General features: G+C 31.2%; 1 protein-coding gene across 5 annotated transcripts in view; it reads left to right on the forward strand.

The window, feature by feature from the left end:
• Window positions 1–531: 531 nt before the first annotated feature.
• PTPRQ (protein tyrosine phosphatase receptor type Q) overlaps window positions 532–12384 on the forward strand; it is a 216113-nt gene continuing 204260 nt past the window's right edge. For 3 of the 5 annotated variants that reach the window (XM_079140697.1, XM_079140699.1, XM_079140698.1), the window contains exons 1-7: window positions 532–643; window positions 962–1128; window positions 1953–2061; window positions 2725–2951; window positions 5437–5506; window positions 8812–9011; window positions 10596–10845. In XM_079140697.1, the coding sequence (XP_078996823.1) occupies window positions 544–643; window positions 962–1128; window positions 1953–2061; window positions 2725–2951; window positions 5437–5506; window positions 8812–9011; window positions 10596–10845 (1123 nt within the window). In that variant the 5' untranslated portion in view covers window positions 532–543. Of the gene's footprint in view, window positions 644–961; window positions 1129–1473; window positions 1611–1952; window positions 2062–2724; window positions 2952–5436; window positions 5507–8811; window positions 9012–10595; window positions 10846–12384 lie in introns of those variants that run through there. The other 2 variants (XM_079140701.1, XM_079140700.1) reach the window with 2 other exon arrangements.

Here is a 12384-nt window from a genome sequence, read left to right on the forward strand (position 1 = left end):
GAACGTTGGAGTGAACAGTAAACAATTGGTATCAGATTTAGGTACTAAGGACATTATATGTTATAAGCATTAGGTGAACTTGTCAAAGAAAATAAAACGTTTCAAAATATTCCCTCCAAAATACCAAGAAATTGGCTGATTATGTTAATTTGTTTTTATAATGTGCCCTATCAATTTTGTTTAGGAAATATACATCTTTTTTTTTCTATTATATCCATTGCCAAATCTCTTGTAGTAGAGTTTTAAAATAAGTGGATTTCAATGATTAATTCCATACTTCTTTCTTTTGCTGTTAGATTGGGTCTGTATCAGGCATGTTTTCACATGCTTGGCTTCATAGTCTCTCTCTGTACTAAAGATAAGGCAGAGTGCAAGCCTGACTCATTTGGAACCAATCAGAGGAACTTTATGTGGAAAACACCCTTTAAGGAGGTACAGGCAGCATAAACAAAATTTTGAAAAACAGTAGAGGCAAAGGTAGAAATAGTTAGGTTGAGAACAATTGGTACTTATCATTTAAAACTATTGTATTTAATTTCCAATATGAAAATTAGCCTTTTCCTAGTCAAATGTTTATCAGAAATGATTACCTTTGAAAACTTTTGTGAATTTTGGCCATTATTTTCCAACTATCTTCTGTTTGGTAAATATCCAGTTAATTGGATAGTTTGCATTTACTTTGTCTTAAAATTATTCAATTTTTCAATTAGAGAATAAAATTAAAAAATGGTCAACAGATTTTAACAAGTAAGGCATATCCTAGGAATAGATACATAAACTGATATATTATTTCTTATCATTACACTTAGAAACTAGGTGTTGTTAGAGATACACAAAGAGATCATTTAAAGGATGTACTGCTTTCTAATATTTGATTATTTTGGAATCCAAGCCTCAGACTATTGATTTTTATTTTTTTTGAAACTTTAGAATAACTCTATTTTAAACCACTATTTTTCAGTGTCAGAACTGGAAAATCCTGAGAAACTTAAAGCCTTCAATTTTTCTGCATGGTACTTTTCTCTGTGCTGGAGCCGACCCTCCGGCTATGTGGATAGGTATCATGTGGATCTTGTTCCTGACAGTGGCTTTGTTACTATCAAAGATCTTGGAGGTGGAGAATATCAGGTATAGTTTTCATTATTGTATTTGGCCAGTCTGTTTATGTTTATATTTGGTCATAGTAGGAAAGTTCTTTATGAAACTCATCCACCATGAAAACTTACTCCTTGGAGTGTTTTTAAAAGCATAAGATGAAGACAAAAACATTGATGTTGAATTGATGAGTGTAAGTTTCAGCATTGGTTGACTGTTACCTTAGCAACAGCTATGCTTTCTTTTCTTTTCTTTTTTTTTTTTCAAGTTTACCCTGAACCTACAGCCAGCCATCCAAGAGATCATGAATAGTTTAACAAAGAAAGGGCAGAGCTATTGAGTAATCCAGGCTCATTAATTGTGTACTTGCCAGGAAGATCTGTCTTTAAATCATTAATGCAGGCAACATTTCTCTCTAGAGCCATCAATGTGATTGTACCGCCTGAAAAAATGTAATAATGATGGATTTTCTTATCATTTTTCTTTTACTTTTTATTGGAACTTCAGAGACACAGGTATTTCATATACACTCTTAAAAGCAAGGAATGAGCAACAGGTTGTAGATTTTTAAAAGACTTAAATAGTTGTTCCTTGAAACAATGAACTGGGATAGATAGAAATACTGATTTAGGCTTTGATGATTCAGTATGCTCTGGAAATTTGTTTTTTATGTTATTTGGTAAATAGTTACATGACATAACAAATTTATATTTTACAATAATATGGAAGTTTTGAGATATTTTAAGCAGTGCAGAGTTATATGGTGAAGTGTTAACTTTTTGGTATTAATAGATTTATTATTATAGCTTGCTTTTCAGGAATAATTTTAATATAATCATTTGGTTTTGGTATTCTAGGTTGATATTTCCAATGCTGTTCCTGATACGAGGTATGACACAACCATCTCTTCTCTTTCTGCTACAACATATAGCTCACCTGTTAGTAGAACAGTGACGAATGTTACAAGTGAGTATATGTTTTAAAATCACTTTTTAATGAAATATTTGGAGTCAGTCTAACTCAATTGCATGGATAAACTTCTATTGGTAGTTTGAATGTTATATGCATGCAAACAGTTTAGAATAATTAAAGCAAAATGGAAACTTAAGAAAGTGATCTGTTAACCTGCTTTCTTCTGGTTCTTTAGCTTCCTTTACTTTCAAAGAGCAAAGATAATTACTCTATACCTGTTTGTGAAATGGATCAGAGACTGTTAATGGTAACATTTAAATAATACAGAGCCATGAAAATAAGCTCAGTACTCTTGCTCAGGAAGGATTATTTGGTTTGTAAGACTTTTTCTTGTTTGCTTGGTTCTTGTGCATAAGCCTTGCATCTAGTTAAGTTTCTTTTAAAAATGGTTTGGCATCAAAGGTGTATTTGGCATGTAGTATTTAGTAGCATTCCATTTTTTGCATTCTTATAAAGGAATGTTTTTGGTATTCCCCAAAGCTTTTAGTATTTATTTACTTATTTATTTATTTTTGTAGCAGAGTTCCAGGGAATATAAATGCATATTAACCTTTGGGATCTTTGGTAGTTTACATTTGTAAATACTTTTCTTTTTCTCTGGGTGGAAATAGAATATTCGTTTGAACTTTTAACAAAATAAAATTTTTAAAAAAATAGAACCTGGGCCTCCAGTCTTCCTAGCCGGGGAGAGAGTTGGATCTGCTGGGATTCTTCTTTCTTGGAACACTCCACCTAACCCGAATGGAAGGATTATATCTTACATCGTTAAATATAAGGAGGTATGCCCGTGGATGCAAACAGTGTACACACAAGTCAGGACAAAACCAGACAGTCTGGAAGTTCTTCTTACTAACCTTAATCCTGGAACAACATATGAAATTAAGGTAATTATTTTTATAAATAACTACTTAATATTTTGTTCATTTTAAAAATAAAGGATGCTTTTTTCTACCTGGTCAAACCTTACATCTGAATGCAGTAACTGAACAATGGCAGACTGAGTCAACAGCTCAACACCCACCTGAGATTTTAAAACTTGGTCTAATATTGTAATCTCTTTTCATTTCAGTTTATATGTACATTTATATACATTATCTGTTTTAAAAAGCTTTCTTTCAGTGCCTTTTATGGAAAATAAATTAAGTTTAATTTAAGCAATTCAGCCCTTACAAATGACAATATTCTTTCTCTCTCTCTCTCTCTCTCTCTCTCTCTCTCTGTTTTGTAGTTCTGGGGTTTGAACCCAGGGCTTCATGCATGTTAGGCAAGCACGCTATTCCTGAGCTAGTCTGAAAATATAGTACTTTTTGATTAAACTTAAAGTTAGTTCTGTTATTTTTCTCCTTACCCTTTTGAATTTGCATATCTATTATTGAAATTTTGGATAATAGTTTAAAAACGTCTAAAGAGCCAGTTTTACTAAAAATAATAAATTCAATTTTGCTCTACTCAACATATTTATTGAGCATTTACTATGTCTTTTGTTGTTATGGAAATTTTCAGTTTTTTACAGTGTTAAATATGTGCAATTTAACAGTGTCTTAATTGCATACTAAATAAAAAAGAGCATAAAAAGTAGTCCAAATTAGTAAGGTCATATGAAAATGTTTACAATTAAGAAATATCTACGACATTTCCAAGGGATAATGAAGAATAAATATATCTTCTGGCTTCTTCCTAAATTTAAACATAACATCCATATGTTCTTTGAGCCTTAAAGATAATTGAATACCGAAAGGAAAATCTGTGAAAGCTGTTTAAGTATGTGATCACACATAACTGAGATGCCCATCCTAGATGGGAAGAAATGATGGGAGAGACTTTGCCAGAAAGTTTTCCTTCCTGGGACTACATCTATTTCTGGAATTAAGAAGATTGAACTGGAGAGCATATACCTGGAATAGGATTTTCCCATTGAGAAAATAAATAAATAAACTTTTATACAGAAGTCAAAATAAAAAAAATTGTTATGGCTGTTTCACACAGAAGCATAGGTTAAAGAATAGGCAATCTTTTTTACATCTGAAAATTACATTATGTAGATATTTTCTTGGAACATGCACATATTCAAGTTAACTTATATTTTAAAACATGCCACTGGGTGTAATAAATATTTAGTGTGAGATAAATAACTATTGTTGAGAGGAAGGCGATTTTACTTAGTTCTGCTTAGATCTATTTTTATGGAGGTTGGATTTTTATTCCTTTGAATTCTCTTATTTCAGGTCTATAGGGCAGCCCCTACTGTCTGTTTCATCTCTCACTTTATAAATCATCATTGTGACATTTACTCTGTTCAAATAAATGTTAGCCATTGCAGAATTCCAAAGGTATTTGGCATGGTACATTCGATAGCTTCAGTATAAGTAACACTGTGGGGAAACCCTGTTAAGTATTTTACATGTGTTATTTCACTTAGACTTAGAACATTCTTATGACATAGGTACCTTATTATTCCAATTTAAGAATGAGAACAATGTACCTTTGAATAGTTAAGTAAACTGACCAATGTTACTCATCTGGGACTTGGTAGAGCTGCAATTAAACCAAGGTCATCTTGTTGCAGTGATGACATTTTGCAAAAACTTGAGTTGTATTTTCATTTATGACATTTTCTTCTGCCTACTATTGATTATATTATGTGACTGTATTATTCAAGTCTACTGTCTATTTGACTGCATTGTTCAAGTCTATTTAACTATTATTCATTAAAAATAATTTGTACACTTTTTAAAAAAATTAATTTAACTATTTATTTATTTATTTATTTATTTATTTTTTGTGGAACTAAGGATTGAACCCAGGGCCTCACATGTGCTAGGCAAGCGCTCTACCACTGAGTCACAACCCCAGCCCAATTTGTACACCTTTTAAATTTAGGATATTTAGTATAAATTATTAATCAAACATACTTATTAAGTACTTGTTAAACAAATAGTTTTCATCAGCATTTATTTGCCTAGTAGAGTGTAACCTCTAAACTTGATTATGGTATACATGGTCTTTTAAATTTGTTACAGAAATAATCCTAGTTTCTTGTGTATAGCGTATATAGTGGGTGAAGATGGAGTTATGGAAAAAATACATATTTCACTCAGTTCTTGTTCTATCATTTATACTTTTGTCACCAAGGGCAAGTTATTGACCCCTCTGGACAGTGTCCTCATCTATAAAATGTTGACAATGATGCCTCCTATTTTGACTATGTGGATAGCTCAGTATTTGCCTTCATCTTGGGGGAGTATTCTAAGATTAAAGAAAAGAGCATTTGGGCATTTTTCCATTATGGACAAGTCTAAGTTTTATTATTTCTGATTATGATTAATTGGAGAGCAAAAATTTGAACCTAATCCTTTTGGTTTGTTTTAGGTTGCTGCTGAAAACAGTGCTGGCATTGGAGTATTTAGTGATTCCTTTCTTTTCCAGACTGCAGAAAGTGGTAATTTTCCTAAATTATTTATTCTGAACTAATTGAGTCATGAGTTTTAGTCATTTAAAGTAAATGGGATATAGACAAAATCTGATGCTCAAATGCATACGATTCTCAACAGTATGGCTACTAATTACTTTTAGTTGCTCATGATAGTTAATTCAGTCACTAAATACATATTGTTCTGATTTTAAAGGTCAATTAAGTGTTATTTTGGAAAGTTTTTAAAATTAAGAATAAAAACTCACAATGAAAATTATCCATAGTCCTCTGATCTAGAAACAGCCCTATTACTATTCTAGTATATTTCTGGCAGATCTTTTTTCTTCCCATGAGTATATATGTCAATATGACTGTACATTAATGAAAATTAGCTTGTGCAAGTTATATAAGTTTATATCCTGTCTTTTCCTCTAAATATCAAATTATAAGCATTTTGTGACATTAGATTTTTGGAAATATGGATTTTAATGGTTATCATATCATTCCACATGACATGCAGTACCAAACCAGCTCAAGACCTCTCCATTTTTCCAGTTACTGAATGGAAGACTCTTGTTATGCTTGACTCTGCTCTCACAGTACACATTTGATGTCAGCAATTCCTGTCAGCACTGTCATGGAAAAATATCCTGAATCTTCCCCTCATTGCTAATTATCCTATCCAACCCAGTTTTTATGTTTAAAAGTATCATTTTAAAATTAAGTATGCAGTAGGATATAAAAGAAAAAAATCTGTTTTCAGTTTTAGGGGAAATAATTGGAAAGATTTTTGAATGATATAAAAATTAGTTTTATTTTTTTAATTTGATCTTGACTTGGTTCCTGGCAGAAGATGGGACATACAGATTATAACTTCAATTTGACAGAGTTTAATTCCTGTATATTTCATACTTCCATTAACCAGCCTAATTTCTAGAGATGTTAACTCTCTTGGAAAATGATGATTGGGAGAAAGTAGAGGAACTCTAGGATGTGGTGAAAATAATGCTGGAATAAGAGTCTCTTTTCCAACCTGCTGCTTATTTTTAGATCAATTACATAGTATCTCTTGATTGCTTTTCCTTTTTTTTTAAGTTGAAGATGTTCAATTAAATTAGCAATTGCCAATATTTTTCTTGCAAGTTTCTGTTTTTATTGTTTATGTTCAATTAAACCCAAATTTGAGGAAGATTCCTATGGGATAAACTGCATTTATAATTGTTAAATTAGAAGTCATTTGTCTTTCTATGAGGAAAGTACAGATTAACCAGTGATCCTATACTGAATTGATATTATTCCATTCACAAGATCAAAAAACTCAACATTTAATTTCCCATGAAATATTATTTCAGGTAAATGCACAATTTCTTTTAGATTTAAAAATATTAAAAATAGTACTTTGCACCTTGTTATCTAAGTAGAAATGCAAAAAAAAACAAAAAAACAAAAAACCCTTGAAACTCTTTCTGTTAGGTTTTTAAAGTTCTTAATGACTCAAAAGACATGTTTTGTACATATTACACTTTGAAAGTTGGAGATACTTCTACATGCTTGTGTATATATGTATGTCTGCAGTCCATACATGTCCTTCAAGTGTGTGCTAAGGCACCTGACAGGTGAGAAGTCTATATAAACAGAACTCTTTGGTAATTCAGTATTAAATTTTTAATTGGATAAATATGAATAAATTCACTCCATAAATAATCAAGAAGTAATGTGATTCTGATGCATAAAATTGAGAAGTAGGAACTAGAATATTTAAAATAGGGAAAGAGCTGCCAACTGTAGAAAAGAGTTGGAATGAATCTTTAAACACCATGAAATCACAAAGGAAAATACATCAGATATGTCTTACTGAGGCAAAAACAAAACAAGTTAATATGAATACCTTACTTCAGTAGATTTTGCTTTGCAGATTTAATTGATGTCTATCTGTTTAATGCTTACAATTCACTCTTTTGGAAATCTTGCCTTGGAATTTGATAAAGATGTAATTATAAACTCCAAATTTGTCTGCATTTGATTAGTTCTTTATGACTGTTACTAAGGCCTGTTTGTCAGCTCACATATAATTTGTTATTGATCTATAAATATTTCAGGAATACTTATATGGACAGATTATATAAATAAGAAAAATATTAAAGATGATTACTATTCATGATAAAAATTTTAATTTTGTAATTTCACATCATCATATATTTAACATCTTTTTCTTTTTGTTCTATTATCTTTTACCTACTCCAGAGAAATTCGAATGTGAAATCTTTAGTATCAGGGAATTACCATATTGTCATTACACATCTTAAACTTTGATCCCATTTTATCAATTCCTCTTGGAGAAAAATTTGCATCCATTATTTCATCCATTAGTAATCACTCCCAATAATTTTTGTATTTTATTTTTTCCACTAAAGTGAAGCTATCTTCAAGTTTCTTCCCTCCTACTAACTAACATTTAGTTCATATAAGGCCCTGCTTCCCAGTACACCACATATGATTTATGTGGCTTTCCTTTACAAGTCATTTCCTGGTGTTCACTAGACTGCAAACCTAAACTCTTATTTGGCATCGTGATACTAGACACCCTTTACCATCACATACTGTTTTACCTCTAAGGTTTGGTTTTGGTTTCTTTGCAAAGTGACTTATATTTGTTCTATGTTCTGAAAGATCTTGATTATTTACTCTCCCAGTTTTATATATCTTACCATTAATTTAATGGAAATCATTTTCCTTAATATTTGCTTCATATTGGTCTCATTCCAACTAAAATAGTATTCAGATTATTATTATAATTAATGATTAAATGTAAACTATGACAAAATTCTAGAGAAAGTCAATTTTGAGGGTATATAAAACTCAACAATAGTCACAACATATTGGTCGGGTATCTACTTGATGTTAGGTACTACATATTAATAAACAGTCCAGATGGGTGTTTTTCTGGTGCAAATGTTTGAGTAATTGTTTCAGTTTGCCACTTTATTCAACATCTAATTAATATATGTAATTCCAAAATATTTAGGGGAGAATTTTTTTCTGAATTGTTTGTATATTCACAAACAATTATGGATTGAATATTATATCATATTTGTTTAAACTATTTTGCCAATGCATGTATTAGTCCAGTAATACTGAAGTAAGTGGATTTTTAAAAAAAATTTGGGTTAAGGCAAATTAAAGTTTAGAAGTTACACATAACTAGACTATCCAATTTGTTTTTATATTTAATTTCATAATACAAGGAAATTGAACATCCCAAAGGTATATAAATGCCATTCTAAATTTTGTAACAGGGTATTCCCTTTCTTCAATCCCTCTCATTCCCCCAGCTCCAGGAAAGGTGGTCAATCTCACAGTTGAGGCCTTCAACTACTCAGCTGTAAACCTGATTTGGTATTTACCTCGGCAACCAAATGGCAGAATTACCAGCTTCAAGATTAGTGTCAAACATGCCAGGAGTGGGATGGTAGTGAAAGACGTCTCTGTCAGAGTAGAGGACATCTTGACTGGGAAACTCCCAGAATGTAATGTAAGCATTTTGGAACACTTTCTGTGTCTCAGAAGTTATTAGGTGAATGTCTGTTTTCAAGCGTTTAGCATTTGGATACTGTATATTTCACCAAAATACTTAGTGTTACTTTATTACTCATACTACTAGACACACATTTTAACTCCCTGAGCTGAAAATGTGTAAGACAGAACTGGAGAAGTGGTATATTTGCATGTCAGGAGGGAAGAGTACATGTGGAAGATTTAATTTGCAAGGTTTAATTGGCCGAGGTAGATTTAGTTTTTGTAGTGTATCCTTGGGGAAAGAAATTTGTTTTTAGGTCTGGGGGTATAGCTTAGTGGTAGAACACTTGCCTACCATTCACAAAACCCTGGGTTCAATCCCCAGTACCACACAAAACAAAACAAAAGAATTTGTTGTGGTTCTAATCATCAATAGGAAACCTCGAAAAGTATAATGCTTTTCCTAAAATCATTTCAGTGATTACTGAAGATGGAGAAACATTTTAACAAAACTGTTTTTGTTTTAAATAGCTTGTAGAAATCCCAAAATTTATTTTTTAACTTAGGATATATTTATATACACACATATACCTATGCACATATGGTCACACTAAACATGTTTTACTGGTGTTATATCTTGAGGACTTATGATTAAAAAATGATAGGTGTTGGAGAGGATGTGGGGAAAATTGCTGGTGGGACTGCAAATTAGTGCAGCCACTCTGGAAAGCAGTGTGGAGATTCCTTAGAAAACTTGGAATGGGCCTACCATTTGACCCAGCTATCCCACTCCTTGGCCTATACCCAAAGGACTTAAAATCAGCACACTACAGAGATACAGCCACATCAATGTATGAATTCACAATAGCCAGACTATGGAACCAACCTAGCTGCCCTTCAATTGATGAATGGATAAAGAAACTGTGGTATATATATATATATATATATATATATATATATATATATACACAATGGAATATTACTCAGCTATAAAGAATAATAAAATTATGGCATTTGCAGGCAAATGGTTGAAATTGGAGAATATCATGTTAAGTGAGATAAGCCAATCTCAAAAATCCAAAAGAGGAATGATCTCACTGATAAGCGGATGATGATACTTAATGGGGGGTGAGAGTGGGACAAGAATGGAGGAAGGAGGGACTGTATAGAGGGAAAAGAGAGGTGGGAGGGGTGGGGGGGAAGGCCAAAAAATGATAATTATTAAGAACTAATGCTTAAAATTTTACTTTAGTGTTTTGGCTTTTGTACTGTTAACATGAATTTTAAACATTTCTACTGTTTCTGTTATAGTTTTACCTTTATTTTAAACCACTTTAAATCCTACTCATAAGAAAGATTAAAGTGTAAAGAATATAATACATATGATGTGCTCTAAAATTGTAGACAGTGGATATAATTCCCATATAACAGATTTTCCCGTATATAATCTAATGTCTTACACACACACACACACACACAAATGCACACATTGAAAAGCAGTATTTGTAGTAGTATAAAGGAAAAAGACAGGAGTGATATTTTTTGTGTTTACCAAGTGATATCACATTATTTTCTTGTTGGTGTTCATCTTATTCACCAGGAAAATAGTGACTCTTTTCTGTGGAGTACGTCCAGCCCTTCTCCAACACTTGGTAGAATCACACCTCCATCACGTACCACATATACATGGAGCTCCTTGTCGCGGAGTAGGATCAGCTCTGTGTGGAAAGAGCCTATCAGTTTTGTAGTGACACATTTGAGACCGTATACAACCTATCTTTTCGAAGTTTCAGCTGTTACAACTGAAGCAGGTTATATTGATAGTACCATTGTCAGAACACCAGAATCAGGTATGATTTCATTTGGTTAGAAAAAAATATTTAAATTATTTATAAAATAATCTTTCATTTTTTCCATTTACATTATTTTGTTAACCTTCCTTACCTTTCTGTAACTGTTTTCCCTTTGATAATAGATAATAGACATCCCATCTGGAGTGTCTAAAATTTTTATTATTCTTTTATATTATGGTACTAAACTAAGTATGTAGAAAAAAATTGGAAATAAATGTTTCCTCAGCTACTAACTAAGATCCAGTGGTCAGCATTTATCATTCTATGACCTCAGCAATTTTTTTCACAATCAACTTTGCCTTTCTAAATCATCTTTAATCTGTTATAGGTTTTATCCAATGTAGAGGTAATACCTGCAATAGCAGAGCTAGCATGTGATTGCCATTTGGTATCAAATAAAAGCTGAGGCTCAAATACATGCCTACTTATATCCTTTCTGCGGTACAGTTTCCTCATCTGAAAAATGGAGATAGAAACAACAATTTCAGTATGATTGTGATGTTAGGATTAAATAATGGTGTTAGGATTGAATAAATTCTAAGAGGACACATTTCTTAGGTATGGGTATTTATATCTTAAATATATTTATATAAGTTTATATGGATACTGATGTAGTACCATATTATCTACACATGAGCATACATATTGTCTACATTTGTAGATGCTTGATATGATTTGAGGTTTACATTGATACTCATACATCATCATAACATTGATATATATAATATATATAGTTATATATCATGTACATAATAGATAGCTGATATATTATGTATATCATAATATATTAACAGGCATTCAGTTATGATTGTTAATTTTTGTGGATACGGAAATTATTAGCAGGATAATTTCACAAAAATACACTATTTTTTCTAGTGATATTGCTGTCAGCTACTATTATTTTCCATTATATATAAGTTTGAAAATACTTTTTCTTAATTTTAATAATCATCTTTGAATCAAACCTTTTCCTCCTTCTGTACTTGTTACTTGTTTTAAAATTAAAAAAAAACCATTAGTGTCACATAAATAAAATTTGGTAAACAAGAATTTTGTTTTGAATAAACACTTGTTTCATTTCAATTAAAAGAGAATAAGATGCAGAAACATCTGTGAAAAAAAGGTATTTTAAAATATCATTATTACTTTTGTAGGTAACTAGTATTATAGTTGAATCTTGTAACTATAGCTTATAAATTTCCTCTCAGAACAAAAGACAGATTTTGGTACAAAAATGCAAAGATCATTGTCAATAAATTGTGAGGGTTATTTTCTTGACCCTTTTGCCTATGAGTCCAACAGAAAGAAGATGTTCATCAGCAGATATTCAGATGTTGTAGAATAGGATATATATGCATGTATATACATTTAAGGACAATGTAGCATTTACCATGAATATGTTATAGTGAATATAAGAATGAAATTACATGTGAAATCACATATAATAATAAAATTAGTAATTGTATATCAGAAGTTAGTCTGATGATTCAGCAAGTCTTATTCAAATTCTTTAATTATATTCTATTTTTTCTATGT

The sequence above is a fragment of the Sciurus vulgaris genome, assembly GCF_902686455.1.
Source record: "Sciurus vulgaris genome assembly, chromosome: 5".
In the NCBI taxonomy this organism is placed as follows: Eukaryota; Metazoa; Chordata; class Mammalia; order Rodentia; family Sciuridae; genus Sciurus; species Sciurus vulgaris.